General features: G+C 41.8%; 1 protein-coding gene across 1 annotated transcript in view; it reads left to right on the forward strand.

Moving 5' to 3' along the window:
• The window catches only part of LOC311241214 (eukaryotic peptide chain release factor GTP-binding subunit ERF3A-like), a 64,605-nt gene extending 43,204 nt beyond the window's left edge, over nucleotides 1-21,401 (forward strand). Inside the window, exons 8-14 of the mRNA XM_084329969.1 lie at nucleotides 1,629-1,775; nucleotides 3,706-3,799; nucleotides 4,300-4,380; nucleotides 5,410-5,583; nucleotides 8,562-8,651; nucleotides 16,894-17,062; nucleotides 19,604-21,401. Of these exons, the coding sequence (XP_084186095.1) occupies nucleotides 1,629-1,775; nucleotides 3,706-3,799; nucleotides 4,300-4,380; nucleotides 5,410-5,583; nucleotides 8,562-8,651; nucleotides 16,894-17,062; nucleotides 19,604-19,656 (808 nt within the window). The 3' untranslated portion in view covers nucleotides 19,657-21,401. The remainder of the gene's footprint in view (nucleotides 1-1,628; nucleotides 1,776-3,705; nucleotides 3,800-4,299; nucleotides 4,381-5,409; nucleotides 5,584-8,561; nucleotides 8,652-16,893; nucleotides 17,063-19,603) is intronic.
• Nucleotides 21,402-22,344: the final 943 nt, after the last annotated feature.

Genomic DNA, 22,344 nt, shown 5'->3' on the forward strand with positions numbered 1-22,344 from the left:
CCCAGGCGAGTAAAGACAAAGAGACAGCTGAAAGCCGGCCTCACCCTGTAAGCCAAACAAAACAACACAATTACAGATGCGTTTGCGAGTGTTACACCATACAACAAGACCTCAGATGTAAAATAAACAGACTATAAGAAACTACTTGGCAAAATACATGGTGCTTATATTTACCATTAGCCAAGAGGGATTTTGGAAAATGAATTGATGTAAATTCAATCAAACTTTGCAATATTTGCGGTGGGCCATGCAATTTTAACAAAATGATCGCGACTTCTAAATGTAGAAATCCGAGCCATTAAAAAGCTGTATATATGCGATGCACATTATATATGTTACGCACATAACATGGCAAGTGCTGCGGTCACAAAATGGTTAGGGAAAGTAATCATGAGTACTTGCATGATGAAACAACATCTTTGTTGGCAAACGGCTCCTTCTTATCAACACTGCTATCCAACATTATTAGATATTTTTTTTTACTTTTCTAACATATTTTTTCCGAAATGACTATTTTTAAACTTTATGGCCAAAACATGTAAAAAGAAAAAAAAATTTAAAAAATATATATATTTTTTTATCTGCCCTATCTTGATATCGGACCGATACCGATGTGTAAAAAATACTGCCATATCGGCCGATATTATATCGGCGGCCGATATATCGTGCATCACTAGGATTTAGGAATGTAAATATTATTTATAATGTAATATAAAATGCATCAAAAAATTTATAAATTATTGACTCCGTATTTATTTATTTTTAACTTCTGATTTTTGCCAAGTCCCGCAATTTTAGAAATTACATCAAGGTTTTGATAAAAGCCGGAAACCATGGCAAAGGTTCCACTGTTTTAGCCTTATACTTCACCTTGCCATGCCCATCTGCCCTGTGGTTAAGTTTGAGTTGAAAAATACACATTTCAGTAATCTCCATTTTCCTTGATAACTAAGCAAGTAGACGCATGACACCATTTATTTATTATATCGCAATTGCACTCTTTCACCCAATCGTGCACCACTACCCAGTATGTAGAAATGGTCATACACTATTTTGTTTACACATTTGTACTGCATGCAATTAACTGCATGTTATTGCCCCCAACTGCATGGGATTAGCATAAAGCAGGCATGTATGTAAAGAGGAGACTCGTGGCTACCCATAGAGCACATTTTCATTTGGCTATCCTCAGTTGATGGGTCAAGGGATCCTTTTGGAAATGACCATGGCAGTTTTTCCCTTGCCAAAATATAGCTAGCATGACATAGTTGGTACCAATGGATACCTTAGGTTTCATATGCTACATTACCTCAAAGACTCCCATGGGTCTGAGAGGGTTAAAGCCATCCTCTGCATATTCTACCCAGCCTGCCTGAATGCAAATTTGTCTAGTTTGCATCCTATTCTTAAAATTCAAACAAGGGGCATTTGCAGTCAAATGTATTATGAAGTCTCAACATGATCATACTAAAACCATTCTCACAAAACTGCCTAGGGGGTCTGGTTTTTTCATACAGGAAAAGTGTTGTTTATTTAATACTTATACCTTTATAGAGATTTAAGGTTTTGCTGCCTCATAAGTAACATTTTGTAGAATTGCTTCACACCATCCCTCTCGATGCCTCCAGGTACGAAGAATGTAAGGAGAAACTAGTGCCATTTCTGAAGAAGGTTGGCTTCAACCCCAAGAAAGACATCCACTTCATGCCCTGCTCCGGCCTCATGGGAAACAACCTCAAGGAGCCCATTGAACCTGATCTGTGCAATTGGTATACGTAAGTACCTCAGCAACTCGTCCTGCTATTAACCTCATCTTTCTCAGAGTTTAAATAAAGACTTAGGGCAGATCCCACAATCCGGCACCTCGCTGCAGAGTGGTGCGTTAGCATGCATGCTTTTTTAACCCAGCCACTCCCCCCAAATCCCTAGTCTTCTGATGGGAGAGGTTGCATCCGACAAAAGTTTACTTGAGTTCTAATTTCTTGCGGAACTCCCAAACCCATTTTTGCCTGCATTGTCTGATCTGAATGTGTCCTTTTAGTTACCTATAAAAGGAGGAGCCAGCTTCTGTTGAAAGGCAGCTGGTTTGATACATCTGGCTGGAGTGGGGGTAGGTGACCAGGGACGTTTTGACGACATGTGCAGGTAGCACCGGGCGCCTGTGTAGTTTTGTGCTTGTTTAATTCTCACAAGATCATCGTTTTTCCTTAACCTAGCTAAATAACATTGTCATAAATAAATGCTTCACCTCGCGTGCATAATTCATCAGACGGTGAATTGGACAACATGAATAGTATGTCCCAACATATGCGCAGTAGAGTGGAGATAACAAGATTACCGTATTCTTGTAAGTAACTTGTGTTCCGCTGGGAAAGACTGTTAATCACTGCATACTACAACTTGGTTTAATCCAAACGTCCATTTGTAAACTTTGTATTATGAAATAAGAGTAGCCATGTGCAGTAATCGTGAGGCCAGTGAAGATTCACAGCTCTAATACAACAATATTTAGGTTCATGAGTTGAGGAGCCTTTTAATTTACCGAAACTTGTGGATCTTGTCCAAATTTGTCTTTCACAGATATGCGTCTCCTTGCATATTCCTATCAAATCATTGCGTTTGCTGTAACGTTACTGTGCTATACTCACGAAGTCGAGTCACAGGACTCGTTCTCACCTTTTGGCTAATTATATACAACGTTGCTGAGTTTGCTTTGCTGAGAAGCGGCACTCATGTTTCAGCAGTGGCGTAACACAGCTGCTAGCTGCATATAAGGGAAACACTATTACGGTTAATTGAGTGTTTGTCAAAGAACAGGGTTGCGTAACGTTCATAACCTAAAGTGTTGTTGTGATGACGTAATCAAAACGTGCAACGTGTAACATGAGCAGCTTGACGGCTCTTCCTGTGTTCTGCAGCCTGTGATAACTAACTCCTCTTGGGAGTTGCGCTGTTTCTATAAACTCCGCGAGCAACGCATCCAATAAATGCGTCTTTAACATGCTTTATATCCTCTCCATTACTATATGCCCGTCGCGGTTAAACGTTAGCGTTAAGCTAGCTCGCTTCCATTCCTCTTTGACCAGTCTCTCGTAAGCTACGTCATCCCCCGCTAAGAGTCATGGGAGATGTAGTTAATACAACAGTCCTGTGTGTGTGTCTTTATGCAGATCGTTATGCAGTTTTAAAGCACCTTGGCTTTGTTCTGAATGCACTTTGTTGTAGTTATCCTACAGAGAAAAGAAAATGCACTTGACTTTAATACACATTTTGTTGTATGCAAAGAGAAAATGTTTAAATTGTACAATCTTTCAGCAGTCAGTCTGGAATTAATGTATGCATTCAAAAGTGCTGAATAAATGTTTTATGGGCCCATAATAGTGATTATTAATATTATTTAAGTTAAGTTTTGCCATAATCATGTCTTTTGCCATAATCGGGTAGCTGAAAAAAATAAATAAACATTATATATATATATTAATCATTTTCGGCCTTTCGGCATTCGGTTTTCGGCCAACTGTTTCCTATTTTCGGTATCGGTTTCGGCCAAGAATTTCCCATTCGGTGCATCCATAATTTATTCACTGTTGAACTTCAGCCTCGGCATCCAGATTCAAAGTGAATGTTTTGTTAACCTTTTTTATGTACAAGAGATGCTACTGGTTTTCCTAACACTACCCTGATATCCTGCTCCTATGTTCGCAGAGGGTTACCATTCATTTCACATTTGGACAGTTTGCCAAACCTCAACAGATCGAGTGACGGACCCATTAGATTACCTATTGTAGACAAATACAAGGTAAGGACCGCCATCTTCTCTTTGGATTCTGGATTGTTGTGATTTTGTAACATTGGTCATCTAGAGATGGAGAGAGAAATAGCACTAGTCCGCTGCTATCAGCCACCATGGTGTTTGTGTCAGTGTAGTGAATTACAGCTGTTAATGGGCTACATCAGTGTACTGGACACAAAGTCTCAATGGAATCTTTTAGTCTCTAGGTGAATCACAGATATTAATCTGGCTACATCAGTGTGGTGAATCTTCTAGTTTCCAGGTGAATTATAGTTAATAATAGGCTACATCAGTGTGGTGAATCTTCTAGTTTCCAGGTGAATTATAGTTGTTAATAATAGGCTACATCAGTGTGGTGAATCTTCTAGTTTCCAGGTGAATTATAGTTGTTAATAATAGGCTACGTCGGTGTGGTGAATCTTCTAGTCTCCAGGTGGATGTAGTTACTGTTTTGTATTTGTAATCAATATATTATATATCCCCTCCTCCATCTCTCTCTCCATCAGGATATGGGCACCGTTGTCCTGGGCAAATTGGAGTCGGGCTCCATCGGCAAAGCACAGCAGTTGGTCATGATGCCCAACAGGGTAAGATTTCACAGGCCTCTGCCAGCCAGCAGCCACTACTATGGGTGTGGTGCTACTGAAGCCAGGGCTAATCTTAGCTAGGAATTAATTGGCAAAGGGCATTGTTCCCATTGGTCATTGCATTTTCGAGAGGACTTATACAGAGATGAGTTCTCTGGTGAAGTCATGGGATCTGAGGGTTTCCCCCAAAATAGATCAGTTTACAGCTCATCAAATCTTTTATATATTGCATGATTTGGTAGCCACCAGTTTTTAACACGCATTCATTTATCTATTTAGATCTTAGCCAAAAAAAAACAATGCTAACATGTCAGGAACATGAGGAATGTAGATAATGGAAGTTATCCACTCAGTCTTTAAAGAGATTGACAACCGTGCTTAAAAAGTTGCCTTTTCCAGTGTAGTGTCACCATCTGGGTACCATCTTAATCATCAACCAAGCTTATTAAAGCATCGCAAAATGTCAATGGCTAAACTAAAACAAAGCTTGTATTAGGGCATTTTCTGTTGAGGTACAGTTCAAGGTGAGCATTTAGGTGTTACCCTCTCTGGTATTCTGTTTTCTGTTCCAAGCGATCCCCTCTGCAAGCATGTAACTTCATGAAGAAAGCTTTCAAGCTGCTTAGCCTAGGTTAGCTTGTTGTATTACAACTCCTATTCGAGCTCCTGGGGGGCGGGGGGGGGGGGGGGGGGGGGGTCTTCTGTTCTCGCTCCATAATTGTGGAACAAACTTCCCACCACAGTCGGAACAGCTGAAACTCAGACCATTTTTTGCCGTCGACTAAAAACATACCTCTTCAAATATTATCTAAAATGTACTATTGTGCACTTTGCTACTAATTAATCTACTATACTCATTACCTATCATGCTAATATGTCTATATGCACTCAAGAGTGTAACACTCATGTTGACACTATCTGATGTCCCTTGGCTGCCAGAGTTAAATGTAAATTATTTAAAAGTTTTAGGTTTACAAACATACACATCTACCTAATTCTCCCGATCTTCTCTCTTCTCTGCCCCTGCAGCACGTGGTGGAGGTGCTAAGCCTGCTATCGGACGACGTGGAGACGGAGGACGCGGGCCCTGGGGAGAACCTGAAGCTGCGGCTGAAGGGCATAGAGGAGGAGGAGATCCTGCCAGGCTTCATCCTGTGCAACAGCGAGAACCTCTGTCATTCCGGACGCACCTTCGATGCTCAGGTCAGCATATTCCCCCTTCAGGGCAGTAGACTTGAATCCATACAGTACCCAGGTCAGTATATTCCCCCTTCAGGGCAGTAGACCCATATCCATACAGTACCCAGGTCGGCATATTCCCCCTTCAGGGCAGTAGATCCATACAGTACCCAGGTTAGCATATTCCCCCTTCAGGGCAGTAGACTCAAATCCATACAGTACCCAGTTCAGCATATTTCCCCTTCAGGGCAGTAGACTCAAATCCATACAGTACCCAGTTCAGCATATTCCCCCTTCAGGGCAGTACATTTTACATTTACATTTAGTCATTTAGCTGACGCTTTTATCCAAAGCGACTTACAAGTTCTGTACGACAAGACAGCAAGAAGGGTACAACTCTATCAGCTGAGTAACAATGTTCATCAAGTGTTGCGTGTTACAGTGTAGGTTAGTTTATTAGGACAAGTGCATGACAGGTTAGATTTTTTTTTTTTTTTTTTTTTTTTAATCATTTCAGATAATGGTTGAAGAAGTGAGTCTTTAGTCGACGGCGAAAGATTGGACGGGATTCGGCTGTCCTAACTGGGATGGGTAGTTCATTCCACCATTGTGGGGCAAGGACTGAGAATAGGCGGCTTCTCTTTGATGACCCTCCGGGAGCTTGGATAGGAGTAGGTCTGAGGCGGCCAGAAGATGCAGAGCGTAGGGGTCTTGAGGGTGTGTAGTTAGAGACCATTGACCGGAGGTAGGCAGGAGCGGTTCCCTTTGCTGCACGGTATGCTAGGTCGAGGGCCTTGAAGCGGATACGTGCAGCAATGGGGAGCCAGTGCAGGTCCCTAAGAAGTGGGGTGACATGGGCCGACTTCGGTAGGTTTGATATCAGGCGGGCCGCTGCGTTTTGAATGAGTTGAAGAGGCTTGGTGGCAGTGACCGGGAGGCCAGCTAGCAGTGCGTTGCAGTAGTCGAGGCGGGAGATGACTGTTGATTGGATGAGGAGTTGGGTGGCTTCTTTTGTCAGGAAGGGGCGTATCCTTCTGACGTTGCTCAGGAGGAATCTGCAGGTTCTGGTTGTCGCTGCGATGTGAGCAGAGAAGTTCAACTGGTCGTCGAGGACAACACCAAGGTTCTTGGCGGTCGGGGACGCGGTCACAGCTGCATTCTCGACTGTGATGGAGAGGTCGGTCAGGGGGGAGGATTTGGCCGGCAGGTGGAGCAGTAGACTCGTATCCATACAGTACCCAGGTCGGCATATTCCCCCTTCAGGGCAGTAGATCCATACAGTACCCAGGTCAGCATATTCCCCCTTCAGGGCAGTAGACCCATATCCATACAGTACCCAGGTCGGCATATTCCCCCTTCAGGGCAGTAGATCCATACAGTACCCAGTTTAGCATATTCCCCCTTCAGGGCAGTAGACTCATATCCATACAGTACCCAGGTCAGCATGCTCCCCCCTCAGGGCATTGGGGTGGAGAGAATGACTTTAAATTGTCATTTGTAAGGTATTATTACAAAAGTAGATGGTATAGGATGGATACTGTACAACAATAGTCAACATTGTGTATATAGGTACTGGATAATAAATAATAAGAGAACAAACCATTGGCAACACTCACTCTTTTCATGACTGAATCAAAGGTTTCTAACCTTAGGAGAATTTGTAATGCTGGCATTTCTGTCCCTCCATACAATGTAAAGCATTGAAACCTTTGAAATCAGGGACCCAAATGCACCCCTCCCCCTTCCGTGGGTAGGGCTAGGTAATAGGGTAAAAGCAATGCAGACAATAGAAATACAAGACAATAATCAGAAACAAGCAGCATAAACGACAATAAAATAGCTCTCATTTACAATACACGTTTCTTTATTAGTTGTCATACAGAAGTACAGAATACTTTTATACAAAATGCTTCTTTCTGTTACGCTCCAGAGACTGTGCTAGACAAAAGGATAAGTATAAAATAAAATAAGTATAGCCAGTATAAAATCAGTGAGTGCAAAGTGGCAGAATCCACCGGCTCATCATTAGGTTTCAGAGGGTTGAAAGTAGGCCAAGTTAACCAAGGTCAGGAATGAGGAGGAACTATCATTCTAATGTTAAGATCATGGTAATCAATGAGTCAGAACCATGAGTTATTGATTCTATTTTTACTATTTCTCATTTTGACATATGAGTTTAAATGCACTTTGGCATTGCGCAGGAGTGGTGGGTTAGCCCAAACCAATATTGACTCACTCAATGAATGAATGGAAGTGTAACCGTTGTTGATATAAAGTGACTCTTGGCGCAGGTTGCGCAGGTCTGACTACAACAGGACCAGCTGTCGTTCTGCTTATGCCAGATGATGATGTCGCATTTACATAACCCGTTTCTCAAACGTTTTGTACACTGTGCTATGACCGTTTTATTTTATTTTTTTATGGATAATGATGTTTAAACAAAGAAATGTACCGTAATTCCTCTAATAGTAACCGGGTCTCAATTACAAGCCGGGTCTCTATTAATGGCCGGGTGCGCTCTTGAGCTAAGCAATTATAAGCCGACCTCCTAATACAAGCCGGGTTACTAATATACTGAGCTGCATACTGAGCTAGTTACTTGATTTCACTTTGAAAACGTTGAAATTACCAGTGACCACCTGTAATTGCACTGTTTACTATTTCATACAGTACTTGGTTTCAATAAATGAACCCAGTACATTTTACTGGGTTCAAACTGACACAAAATGTTGATTTATTCATTATGATCCGTTTGAAAATTAGAAATATAGGCCTCTCTCTTATACATGCCTCCTCCTAATACAAGCCTGGTACCCGCTACAGTTGAAACAAATACAAGCCGGGGTTACTATTAGAGGAATTACGGTATATATATATATATCCCTGGGTAAAAAAATAATTAATAAACTTATATAATAATAATAATGGATGGGTGTGGGGGAGAATACAATACACAGGAATACACATTTTAATGGTAAACCTGTGATTTCTATCTCTCTCAGATTGTCATCATTGAACACAAGTCCATCATCTGCCCGGGGTACAATGCAATACTTCACATTCACACCTGCATTGAAGAAGTGCAAATTACGGTAAGGCCTTTCTCCGATAGAGAGCCCTGTTGTGTGAAGGGAGTAGGGGGTGTGGCCTATTCCCCTTGGAAGCAGTGTATTCTGGAACATGGAACTGCAGGTTGAATTTGCCTCGCTTTTAGCTATAGAACTGCCAGATGATGATGTCGCATTTACATAACCCGTTTCTCAAACGTTTTGTACACATTGCACATCTTGTTGCTCACTTAACAAATGACTTCAATGTCCTGCTAGCACTGGCCACAGGCACTGCATTCAAATTCACCATATTTATGGTGTGTTGCTTGGCCAGTCAAGGTCACATTTTGAGATTTATGCTGGTGGTCGATTGTTATGGACCCCGCCCCACCGGTTATATGTGAATTATGGTGGCTGGTAGCTCATATGTCAGACTGATATAGGGACACCTTTTGAATGTGGCCATGCCTATTTTTCCTGTGAAGATCTGACAACGTTGGATTAATATTTGGCCTCCTTTTGCGGTAAGCTAGTTGGTTGGTGTCTTATCTGCAGATTCCTTGTAGTCTCTAGGTGATACCTTGAGGCTGGGAAATATTTATTTTTAATTGAGCTTAAAGCTGCTGATGCCTCTGGGAGTCTGGAAAACCGCTGTTGTGCGTGCTTGGGAAGTAATGCTGAGCTTGCTCTATTTTTGCTGGGCAGGTAAACCCACTCTTGCTAATTTCTCTAAAGTTGCCAACTGCAGCTGTATAGAGTGTCGTCAAAACGTCTTTGAGAAAATCAGCTTCAAAGTTGTGCAGGATAATGCGCTGAAGTTTAACTATGTTCATGTTTTTAATTTCTCAATAACATTTACATACAATAAGACATTGATTATGAAAGCCCACACATTGTTTTATCAAAACAAAGGAGCAATATTCAACAACTCATGAAATGCAATGATCCATTGTGGCATTTGACAAAAAAGAAGAAAAAATAGAAGATGGTCTCTGGATGCACATGTATCTACTATCTGCTGACCTGACTGGAGTCCCACCAGACCCACTCCTGTTCAATGCTTTCCTATCACTCAGCAGGTGAAGGTTAATAAAATGTTAGCAAAACAAAATAACACTGCCAACCCTAGCCAAGTCTCCTACATCACACTGCATTTAGCACTGGAACATTAGCCCACAGCCTCCCAGAGAAATGACATGAGTGCTAGACAAGAAAGCACACAGCTAATTTACCTTTGCGAGGTCAAGTAAACCTGTGTATCTTCATGTGAAACCTCTCCAGGAGCTCATGAGAGGTGGAAACAAATCACCATCAATATTCCAATGAATATTCTTCTTATGTTAGCAAGCAAGGCTGCACCACAGAAACCTGTTGTCGATCTGCAGTCATCACAACAAGTTATATCTTGCCACACTCGGCTTTAAAAATAGCTTATTTCCCACAGCAATACGATCACTCAACTCCATCCCGTTAACTATCTACTTACCGGTATAAGGAATCGGATTGCATGTTGCTCTACTACTGTATGTCGTTTTGTGTGTGTTGTGGCCGGTCTGTCTCTTGTCAAGGGACTCATTAACTGGTTGCTGTTTGTTGCACTATGTCTATTAGGTGCAATGTGGTCGATGCACTTTATCTACGATGTGTCGATATGGACCGAGTGCATATTCCTTTTGTATCTATTTGGTCTATGTAACTATGATGCTGTGTCTTTAACATGTACCGACATCAAATACCACTGGCAGGGGAGGAAACTAACTTTTTGGCTTACCAGCCAACTGGCGAGTATCTGATTTTTTTTACCAGACAAACTGATTTTTTACCAGCCAAAAAAAATCGCTAATTGTGATAATTACTTCTTTGTATGTCTTTGTCTAAATTGATTTTCAATCATAGTAAAAATCACACTGTCTCTACTCTTTAAAATATTTATTAGCATAAAACATTAATAACAGTCTCTACTCTTCCCAATATTAGCATACAACATGTATTAATCACACTGTCTCTACTCTTCAAAATATTAGGATATCACATATTAACATGAAAGAGGGAACTATTCTGGACTGGGTTGGGCTGAACTAGGCAGTGAACGATGCTGGGCTGGACTGGACTAGGTTGGACTGGTCTAGGTTGGACTGAGTTGGGCAGTGAAAGAACCAAGCATTTCACTGTAATGTAATAGCTAAATAAAACAACTTGACTTGTTACATTTGCACTCTGGTTGTATGCCAAATGTATTCTGGTTGTACTGTACTTGTGCTGTAAGATGACAATACATTGGAACCGAATCGACAATGCTAGGGGTTCAGCAGGTGTATTCTGAATGCCAAGTATGACAACATCACCGTTGTGAAGGGCATATGGGCGATTGATTGATTGATTGATTGAGTGGTGATATGGGGGGGAAACCCGGTAATAATAAAATGTCACTCGGCTGCATTTAAGCAAAGCCGCTCAGTATAGTCCACTATGTTGAATGCGCGTTATGGTAGCTTGTTACATGCTAGGTAGCTAGCCGGCTAATGCTGGTTGACTTGTCATTCTCATCCGACTCGAAGGAGACGCGTCGCATGCTGTTGTTCGCCCCCATGTCAGACCGCACTGATATCCGAAAGCGACGACTCTACATGCAATTATTTTCATCCACTGATGTGTTTTTGTCTAAGTTTGTCTACGTTGCAGGGCTGTACGCTAAGCTTTTTCACTAGGGGCACACTTGCCCCTAAATGAGAAATTTAGGGGCAAAGAATATTTTTTAGGGGCACATTTTTAAATAACTATTTTACCATTATAGTAGGGCTGGGCGATATGGCCTCTAAATGATATTGCGATATTTTTTGGCCATATCACGATACACAATATATATCGCAATATTTTGACATTTCCTAAAGCACTTAAAATGCTTGATTTAACCCTTTGATGCATACAGTCACGCCAATATGATGATTATAATAAGTCCCTGCAACATATGTTTGCATTATTAAACCATGAAGATGCTTTAAAAAATAATTTAATAAAAATGTACTAAGAGTAGTCTACTGACACACTAATAAAAAAAATTATTTACATCTAAGACTATTTATATAAAAACTCTTGGGTGCCCTTTTTTTGCACAGTACTGTGTTTTCTATCCACTTTAGCCAAACACACACACACACACATATATATATATATATATATATATATACTACTGTGAGAAAATAATAATTACACACAAAGGGATAATGGCTTATAGCAGACTTAATGATTTTAGAATATTTCAGATAATGAAATTAAATGTTTATCATCAACTATCCAGTTAGTATTTATACTGTCTGTAACGTTTGGCTACTTTAAATCATTGAATGTAGAGAGAGAGCGAGAGAGAGAGAGGGGGCGAGAACGCACAAGAGAGCCAGCCCCCCCCCCCCCCCCCCCCCCGGGTTTTGTTCTAGGTTCGCGTTTTGATCGTCTAAGCTGCCGTAGGTGATGACGTCACACTCGAATGTAAACAGGAAGAGTCTAACACGGAGATGGAAAGTGGATGATATACAGAAACGAATAACTAATAAATATGAAGTTATGTTTAAACTTCTGTTGTCAAGCGTTGTCACTTGTCAATATAACCCACCCCCTTTCCTCACTTTTCCACCGTCCCTGCTTCACTCGGGACCACCAGCTAACGTTAGCCTATAGCTCCGCCGTCCCTGCTTCACTCGGGACCACCAGCTAACGTTAGCCCATTGCTCGTGTCAATTAAATTGCATGTTATTAAATGTCCGCGCTGGTCTGTCTAATGAAATTACAACCGCAACATTATGTCGCCTGTACAGCCCTGGTTGTAGGCTAATGTTAGTGTAGTGAAATGCGAATGAAGGGGTGAAATCACTATTCGCAAGCTTGCGAGTAGATATAATTTTTCATTCGCACCGGCCAAATTAGGGGGCAATTTGCGACGATCTCGTCGCAGCGTACAGGCCTGCGTTGTCAAGCCGGTGGCAGGAGTCTGTAGGTCCGCTCGCAGTGATCTGTCCACTTCCCCTAGATGGGCGGCATCTTCTAGAAAATGAGTGTTCATTGGAGGAGCTTAGAGCGCATCTGTACAACGATGATGTTCATTGGTTATGGTTGGATTGAGGCGCAAATGGGAGGAATCAAGGGGGGAGTCAGAGTTCGGCTTGTGCCAGTGAGCGAATCAGCAGATTTTTTTGTTTTGTAATTACTAGTACTCGCCAGACTGGCGAGTGCTCTTCATGAATTACTCGCCAAACATAAAAAAATACTCTCATTTGGCGAGTAAAGTGGCCTAATTTCCTCCCCTGCCACTGGCCTGGGTTGTGTGGCAATACATTTTTTATTAATTTTTTGTATCTACTTTTTCTAAAAAAAAAAATATTATCCCAATTTCGTATCGCCAATTCTCTCCTTCAATTCTCCCCTCCCCTGTCTTGAACGTTGCTAGACTATGCCTCCCACTGGTCGACTGTAGTGAGGATAGAAGCCTTGCATCATGTGTCCCCTCCGGTACACGAGGAGGCAGCCTGTCGCATCTTTTCACCAGACAGCGCGGACTCTCAGTGGCGAGGAGTAACGCGTGGGAGGCTCACGCTGCCCCCGATACTTCCTGTCTCTGCTGTACATGCGTCACCCAACCGACCTGTAGGAGTCGCTGTCCACAACGTCCAATCCCATCGACTTTCCACCCGCTACCTCTGCCAATTGAGATAGTATGACGACTGGCCCAAGCCGCAGGCAATGCCGACTCAGGGAGTCGAGACCGGAGTCTCTTGCATTGGTGACGAGCGCAATCTCCGCTACGCCACCCAGCCGCCCGGCAATTAAAAGTTCTATTCTTGTCCATCAAACAGTGGAGGGGGAGGGGCACAGCGGCACAGGGCTATGCCAACGCAGAACGAGCACTAAGCACACGCCAAGAAAAGGGGAGGGAGCGAGACCGTTATGTCCTGTAGATTTTTCTTTTTTTCTTTTTATATTTTCTCCCATCCCAATTTCGTATCATCCAATTCAACCCTCCCCTGTCACAAACGCTGTTTCTTGCCTCCCACAAGCCGGCTGCAATGTGGACTAAGTCATACATAGCACAAGTCCCCTCCGGTACTTGAGGTAACAGCAGTCGCATCTTTTCACCTGCGCAGCTCGATCTCTCAGTGGCGAGGAGTAACGCGTGGGAGGCTCACGCTGCCCCCGACACTTCCTGATTCTACTGTGCAGGCGCACCAACCGACCTGTAGGAGTCGCTGTCCACAACGCCCGATCCCCACCCATCAGTTTCCCACCCCCTAATACGGCCAATGTGTATTAGTACGGACGACCAGCTAAACTGAAAGCAAATGTGGAGCGCTGGGCTCGAACAGGCAAGCCCAGCGTCTCCAGATTTCGTGGCGAGCGCCTTGCCCACTACGCCACGTAGCCGCCTTATGTCCTGTAGAAACGTATATGCATATGACTAAACAAAGGCCTTTTTTTTTTATGCCCCCACCCACTAGCCATGTTTTTTGTGAGGCATCCACACGTACCCTGACTGATGCAGGACTGGTTTACGCAAACAAAACATAGTCTTAATACCTACATCCTTTTTTGCATAGTCTAATAGTGGAATAACGTGGCCAATCCCTAGACCATATTTGAAGATCTGAGGTTAATGTAACCTCTAGAGGCACATTGTCTGTTTTTAAGCTACTGAAGCCTAGTTCAGATTCTGAACTCATGAGTCAAACTTCCTACAAAGTAAGTCCGTTTCTGGATTTTTTTCAAGTTTAGTGATGTCTGTTGGTTTCATACTGCCACACTCAAAACCAAGCCCTCCTCTTATTGAATCACAGTAATACCAATACATATTACTTCTCCCCCAAAGAAATTATTGATTTTGGCGGTTCCAAAATGTATGTTATTAATGTTATGTATTCCCTCCCTACTTCCCATTTCCCCACGTGGAATACACCTGATTGGATAAACATGCTGGTGGTCTAGTCCAGGGGTTCCCAAACTTTTCAGGCCGGGGCCCAGAAAATAAGGCGTCAGAGAGCCGCGGCCCAATGCACATCGTCTGGCTTTTTTTTTTTTTTTTTTTTAGGCGACCGATTTTTTTAGCCAAATATCACTTCAATCCTATTAAGTTAGTTCAAGTTAGTTATTCATTTATATGTGCTATTTATGAGAGGGCTAACTTGTTGCAAAATAATAATGATAATAATAATAATAGCCTCATTAAAATACTATTGTTGCTTCGGTTGTTTTCAGCGTTTTATGTGCATAATCTGTTATTTAGTTTGAAATGTTCGTTGAAATAAGTAGATTTTTCGTTTTTGTTTATTTATTAAGTTAATATAAAACCATATAGTCACATTTTAGAATACAATAGAATAGAATTTTAGAATACAACTAGAAACACTGTCCTGGCCTACTTCTAAGTTCAGTGACATGACAAAAAAAATAAAAAATAAAAAAAAATAAAAAAGAAAAAGTTATTTTTTTATTTTTTTTTTATTTATTTTTTTAAATCATCTCGCGGCCCATCCGTGGCTGCTTGCGGCCCACCTTTGGGTCGCGACCCCGACTTTGGGAACCACTGGTCTAGTCAAGTGGGCCATCTAGTGGCTTAGTATTATCTATAGCAGGGGTTCCCAAACCTTTCAGGCCGGGACCCAGAAAATAAGGCGTCGGAGAGAATGCACATCGTCAGGCTTTTTTTTTTTTTTTTTTTGCCATGCGACTGATTTTTTAAGCCAAATATCACTTCAATCCTATTAAGTTAGTTCAAGTTAGTTATTCATTTATATGTGCTATTTATGAGAGGGCTAACTTGTTGCAAAATAATAATGATAATAATAATAGCCTCATTAAAATACTATTGTTGCTTCGGTTGTTTTCAGCGTTTTATGTGCATAATCTGTTATTTAGTTTGAAATGTTTGTTGAAATAAGTAGATTTTTCATTTTTTGTTTATTTATTAAGTTAATATAAAACCATATAGTCACATTTTAGAATAGAATAGAATTTTAGAATACAACTAGAAACACTGTCCTGGCCTGTTTCTAAGTTCAGTGGCCTGACAATTTTTTTTATTTTTTTTTTTATAAATCATCTCGCGGCCCTCCCGCCGCTGCTCGCGGCCCACCTTTGGGTCGCGACCCCGACTTTGGGAACCACTGATCTATAGCACCTTAAGTTATAGTAACCCAAGGCTATCGTCTACCTCACATTTGTCTAGCTCAATACGAAAAATCTTTGGCACAGTTTTTCTGTCTGTGAAACGAGATGAATTAAAGGATAACTCCACTTTTTTTTTAAATTAGCTTATTTAACATCTTCCCTGGAGTTAGACAAGAAGATGCATACCTTTTTTGTCTCTGTGCGTGCATTTTAGCTTTGGGAATAGACGCTCCGTTAGCATAGCTTAGCTTCATCACTGGAAGTGAGGCAGGACAGTAGCCTTACAGTGCCTTACAGTGTATTGCAAGGTCTGACATTGACCAAACTTGATATGCATGACCTTGGTGGGCTCTAGGTCAACTCCTGAAAAGGGGGTCAATGTCAGACCTTGCAATCAAAAGTTAGGGGCGCACTGAAATTATGGCAAGGGTTATTAGCCCCCTAACTTTTGATTGCAAAGTCTGACATTGACCCCCTTTTCAGGAGTTGACCTAGAGCCCACCAAGGTCATGCATATCAAGTTTGGTCAATGTCAGACCTTGCAATACACTGTAAGGCACTGTAAGGCTACTGCCTCACTTCCAGTGATGAAGCTAAGCTATGCTAACGGAGCGTCTATTCCCAAAGCTAAAATGCACGCACAGAGACAAAAAAGGTATGCATCTTCTTGTCTAACTCCAGGGAAGATGTTAAATAAGCTAATTTAAAAAAAAAAAGTGGAGTTATCCTTTAAACAAAGGTAATGATCAAACCTAAGTGCTATAGCACATAGATCTCAGTACATACAGTACTAGGCCTGTGCAGCGCTGTGCCATTCCTCACAGAAGTCCTCATTCACATGCAACTTCATGTGACATGATCTGATTTGCATTCAATCAGCATGAACGTATATGCATCACAGTTGGGGCTGGGTGATATGGCCAATGTATGACTATCATTAATATTTTGCTTAATTATATTTCATTTTCTAGTACAAATGAATTTTTTTACGTCTATCTTTTAATACAAATGGCCTATTCTATTCACAGGAGCTGCCTGCCTGCAGTCAGTCTTCCATGTTGGATTCATGTCCCTCTGTATTCTCATCTGTATGGTTTAGCTGACATTGACCTACCTGCTCCTCGTATCCTAGGCCTTAATCTGTCTGGTAGACAAGAAGACGGGAGAGAAGAGCAAGACGCGACCACGTTTTGTGAAGCAGGACCAGGTGTGCATCGCCCGTCTGCGCACCGCAGGGACCATCTGCCTTGAGACCTTCAAAGAATTCCCCCAGATGGGACGGTTCACCCTACGGGACGAAGGTAGATGGGGCAGAGGGCTGGACTAAAGAGACGGGAGGTGGTAGAACAACGGGGGGGGACTTAACAGTTTGGGGTGTGGGAAAGCTTGTAGTCTCCTGGAGTCTCCGCGTAGTCCTGGAAAAGTCATGACAATTAGATGGTGATGGAAAATTAGATATCAAAGTATTTGAATGTCAGGGGAAATTGGTCAAACCATTTGACAAGTGGCAAGCTTCCCGCAGGGTCGTCTTACATTTGAGGATCAGAATTTTTGGTCTTAAATATGATTTTGAAAGTAAGCAGTACGTTAACAGCCTAATAATCAATAGCTGTGAAATGGGTATTCAATTCAGTGGTTTTATAAAAAAAAGTCTTGAAAGGAAACCGGCAGGAACCCTGAGTGGGGACATTTTTATTGTTCATTTATAATCCATAATGGCAAAAATAATTACCCTTTTCATTTTATAGGTATAATAGGTATTTCATTTGATATTATTGTTGCATCCCTCTGCCTCAAGAGGGCACCAACGCACTATTTTCCGGCACCTTCTCTCTCTGCTGTTTATTACCAGAGTTTGGACAGCAAGGTTTATATAAAAAAGTGTCAGTGGCTTATGACTCACATGGCATCCATACTAACCAACCTGCCCAAAATCTGGTAATATATGGCTCTTGGGTAGAGCCTGGGTGTGCTCATAAGATATAAGATATATACACTAGAGCTCCTGCGGTATTGATTTCCCCCCCCTTACCACACAAAGTAGTGAAGCCATTCTAACAGTCACATAATTAACAATAATAATTATAAATACAAATAGATCCTAGATTCACATGTCTTTTTATTCCTGAAGTATAGCTCAGAATTATGGCTTTTCTACTGTCTGGAAGGGCATTTCTCACCCCTCCGTTTTCAAAAGAATTCCTGTACGGTGTTATGTGCACCATGCAGGGATCTCTCCATGGTCCTGATTGCAGAGAAACCAAGCAGACAGAGAACAGACTAGGGATGTTTTGTGTACTCTCATCCAGAACAGTGTAGGGATGCAAGGACTGGGGAGATGTGGTCCTTCATCTTGGTGCCTGACACGAGCCTGGATGCTGCTTTCTGGACGAGTTGAAGGTGGTTGATGTTTTTGTCTGCCACACCAGAATAGAGGGTGTTGCAATAGTCCAGTCTTGTGGACAAGTTGCCTCTGAGACTCTAAATGACCTATTGCAGAGCTGGTGCCTCCGAGGTAGATGAGGTGCCTCTGTGACTCTAAATGACCTAGTGCAGAACTGGTGCCTCCGAGGTAGATGAGGTGTCTGTGACTCTAAATGACCTAGTGCAGAACTGGTACCTCCGAGGTAGATGAGGTGTCTCTGACTCTAAATTACCTAGTGCAGAACTGGTACCTCCGAGGTAGATGAGGTGTCTGTGACTCTAAATGACCTAGTGCAGAACTGGTGCCTCCGAGGTAGATGAGGTGTCTCTGACTCTAAATGACCTAGTGCAGAACTGGTGCCTCGGGGGTAGATGAGGTGTCTGTGACTCTAAATGACCTAGTGCAGAACTGGTGCCTCCGAGGTAGATGAGGTGTCTCTGTGACTCTAAATGACCTAGTGCAGAACTGGTGCCTCCGAGGTAGATGAGGTGTCTCTGTGACTCTAAATGACCTAGTGCAGAACTGGTGCCTCTGAGGTAGATGAGGTGTCTGTGACTCTAAATGACCTAGTGCAGAACTGGTGCCTCCGAGGTAGATGAGGTGTCTCTGTGACTCTAAATGACCTAGTGCAGAACTGGTGCCTCGGGGGTAGATGAGGTGTCTGTGACTCTAAATGACCTAGTGCAGAACTGGTGCCTCCGAGGTAGATGAGGTGTCTCTGTGACTCTAAATGACCTAGTGCAGAACTGGTGCCTCTGAGGTAGATCATGGGCTTCCTTTCACTAATAAATTGCATTTATTTCACATAACAACAATTGGAACATACCGTAAGCAATGTGCCCAGCAGTGGGTGTGACGTGACGTTTATTATACACACTAACTACCTAATGTTAGCTAGCAAATCATGGTGATAAATGGATGCCTATCTGATCATTTGGGTGTCTACGTTCAACCATGGCGATTGCAAAACAATATTAATGTAATGTACATTATATACAATTCTTATGGCCAGAATTGCGACAGGTGGTAATCAGTCCATACAATATAACGTCGGATGTAACATTAACTAGTTTTGATATCCCTATCTGATTTGGGATTTCATAATGAAAGATGAGTTATTCTGGCACCCCTGCAAGCTAACATCATGACTGAATAACAACGTTACTCGTGTTATGAAGTGTAGAGAGTTGGGCTTTTCTAGTGTTAAAAAGTTGTGATAAAATGTAACCGTAAAACTATAATATCTTGCCGTTCATGTAAAATCTTCATCAGAAGTCTAAGCATCGGCTAAATGTTTATGTTGCAGACCGGATGCTCAGTGGAAACGATGATCATCGTTACCTAGTGACTGAAAATGCCTCTACATAAAACGTGTAATAGCTTTTGATTGACTCTGTGTATGTGTCTGACTCCCCAGGTAAGACCATTGCCATCGGTAAAGTGTTGAAGCTCGTCGCCGAGCGGGACTGAAGAGGCGGCAGCATGGGAGTTTCCCCCGGGCAGCAATCCGGCGAGACGGTGCACGGGGGGGCGGAGCTTCGTCGTGACCCCGCCAACGACACTGTTGGGCCAGTGGTGATGGCGACCTCCCTCTCACGCCTCTCTCCCCCCTCTGCCTGCCGAAGATCAGCTTAAAATAAACTTCTGTGAAATAGAAACCTGTTTTTAAGCAAATGAAAAACCAAGATCAAGTCCACAAGGAGTCAGCTTTCTCATATTGAGAGCTCAGCTATGCCATTTCTGGGTTAGGCCCCCACCCCTCGCCCGTATCCCTGCCTACCTACTCTGGTCTGCTCATGATTATATTAAAAAAAAAAAAAATTCTCTTCCAATTGTTTATTTCTTATTTTTATTTTTTTGTTTACTTTTTATTTTCCTTTGTTTTTATTTTGAATATTTTTCTTGCTTCCATCGATGAAAATGAAAAATGGCAGCAGTTATATCTGTAACCAGATGTGGACCAGGATTCGCTTGGAATACAAAAAAATTATTTACCAAGAGAAAATAAAAAGATATGTGGAAAAAGAAAATGTTGTGAGAGAATTGAACCAGAAACCAAAATGTTAATATCTTGGTTGTACATGTCTCCCATTGCTTTTACGCTTGGTTTCTCGTCTCATACGGTGTTCTGGCAGTGTGCTTGAGCGCCTTCACATGTTATTAAAGAAAACTACTATGACAATAAAATATTAAATTGGGGAAACATTTTGTGGTGTTTTGCACATAGAATTCTGTAATATTTTAACTGGATGTCTTCTTGCTTTAAGATAGGGGATTTGATTAACGAAAAATCACACTGCTCTCGTTTTAAGTTTTCAGAGGAGCAATGTTTTCAAACTTTATTTATCTAAGTTAGTGTTGTATTCAGTCATAGTTGGGCAGCGTAATCTTCTTACCCAGAGTGCCATCTATCCATCCAGAGTTTTGGACATATCTTCGTTGTAGAGATGTCTGCAGTCACTCCGATACAATAGAGCTGAATGGCACCCGGTTTGTGGTGCTCTTGAGTAACTTGTTATTTCTCCAAAGACTACAGACCAGGTGCCTCAGCCCCATTGTATTGGAGTTGACAGCCTTGTTCAAAACAAGGCAATTAACTTGGAGATTATCTGAATGGATGGATGTAGAACAATTTATTTTTATTAATATTTTGGGTGAACTGCCCCTTAGGTCCCATTATAAGAGTTGGCTGCTATTCCACAATTGTCCAGATCCTTTATGAAGGACCTTTCAGACTGCGAAGGTGTCAACAAAGGTCCACCAGCATTACATTTCTTGTGCACAAATGGAAACTACTTTTTTATTTCTTAACCAAAACGAGGTATCAGGATATCCTGGATTCACCCCAACCGCCAACACAGATCCACGTGATTGACGACTGGAATACTTTTCATTACAATCTTTATAAATTTGCTGTGAACATGCATGACCCCTAGGAAGGAAGAAGCCAATTGACTTTGTTGACCCAATGACCTTTCCTCCAGCACCCTCATCAGGCAAAATCTTCAGATGAGCGAATTTCATGCCCCATTAATCGTACAGTCACGGAAATGATGCGTGCAGATGTGGCTCATTGTTGACAAGTTGCCATACATACCTACCTGTATGAAGTCCACCATATTGGATTTTCCACCATGTCGTTTTTTTTTTTTTGCCATACTAAGTTGTTCCATAAAACGTCTTGTGTTTAATCATAAAACCAGTGTTGAATTTCAGGGCCAATGTGTTTAAATGTATTATTTGGTTAACGTTCATTGAGAAGCCATATGGCCACCAGATGCAATGGAAATGTTAATCAGGAAGTGATGTTACAGTACTTGTTAATGCTTTGTTCTGATTTCCACCAAACTTGACAAATGTCTTATGATGGCATGTGAAGTTTTAAGTAATTTAACCTCACAAACTACTCTGGCTTGCCTGAGCATGATGACAATTTCATGGAACACGCCAACATTATGGAAAATGCGCTTACTGTCTTTTCGAAGACTGATGGATGGATACCAATTTCTTATGTGCTTTCAGTAGAAAGCTATATCTGCAAGCTAGCCTATCTTGACACAAATGAATGGAAGCGGATACGAATCCGCTAGCTTAAAACTCCAGGAGAGGTGTTCTTGGCCAACAGCTAGCTGCTCTATGCGCTTCCATTAATTTGTGCTAAACTAGGCTAGCTTGCAGCTGGATAGCTTTCTACTGAACAGAATTTGTATCTTATCTTGTCTTAATTTGGGAGAGGCCTAATGCATTTCCCATAATGTTGGCGTGTTCCTTTAAATGTGCTGTCCCTCATATCCTGTTGCAGTCATTTTGAGTGACCTGACCACGTTCCTTCTCCTAAAGCAGTTAACTTAATTCTTATTATACTTGTATGGCATCTAGGGACCAGTTTTAAAACTTGTATAAAGAAGAGTTGGTAGGCCAAACCGTGTGACCGGATTAGTGACATGATGGTTAAAAATGTGTCATTGAGGAAATTTGACAATTTTTTGTTCTTGTATCACCTGGCCTTAAGAACGTGTGCTCCCATCCTCTGGCTCCATAGCTTGGCCTGTATTTAGGATGAATCACTTAAGTTTAACTCTTCATTTTAAATCATTGCAAACCGCAAATTGATGAGATTCATTGCTGTAAAGTTGTGTTCGAAATGTCAATGCAACC

This window comes from Notolepis coatsorum (genome assembly GCF_963971535.1).
Source record: "Notolepis coatsorum genome assembly, chromosome: 14".
Classification (NCBI taxonomy): domain Eukaryota; kingdom Metazoa; phylum Chordata; class Actinopteri; order Aulopiformes; family Paralepididae; genus Notolepis; species Notolepis coatsorum.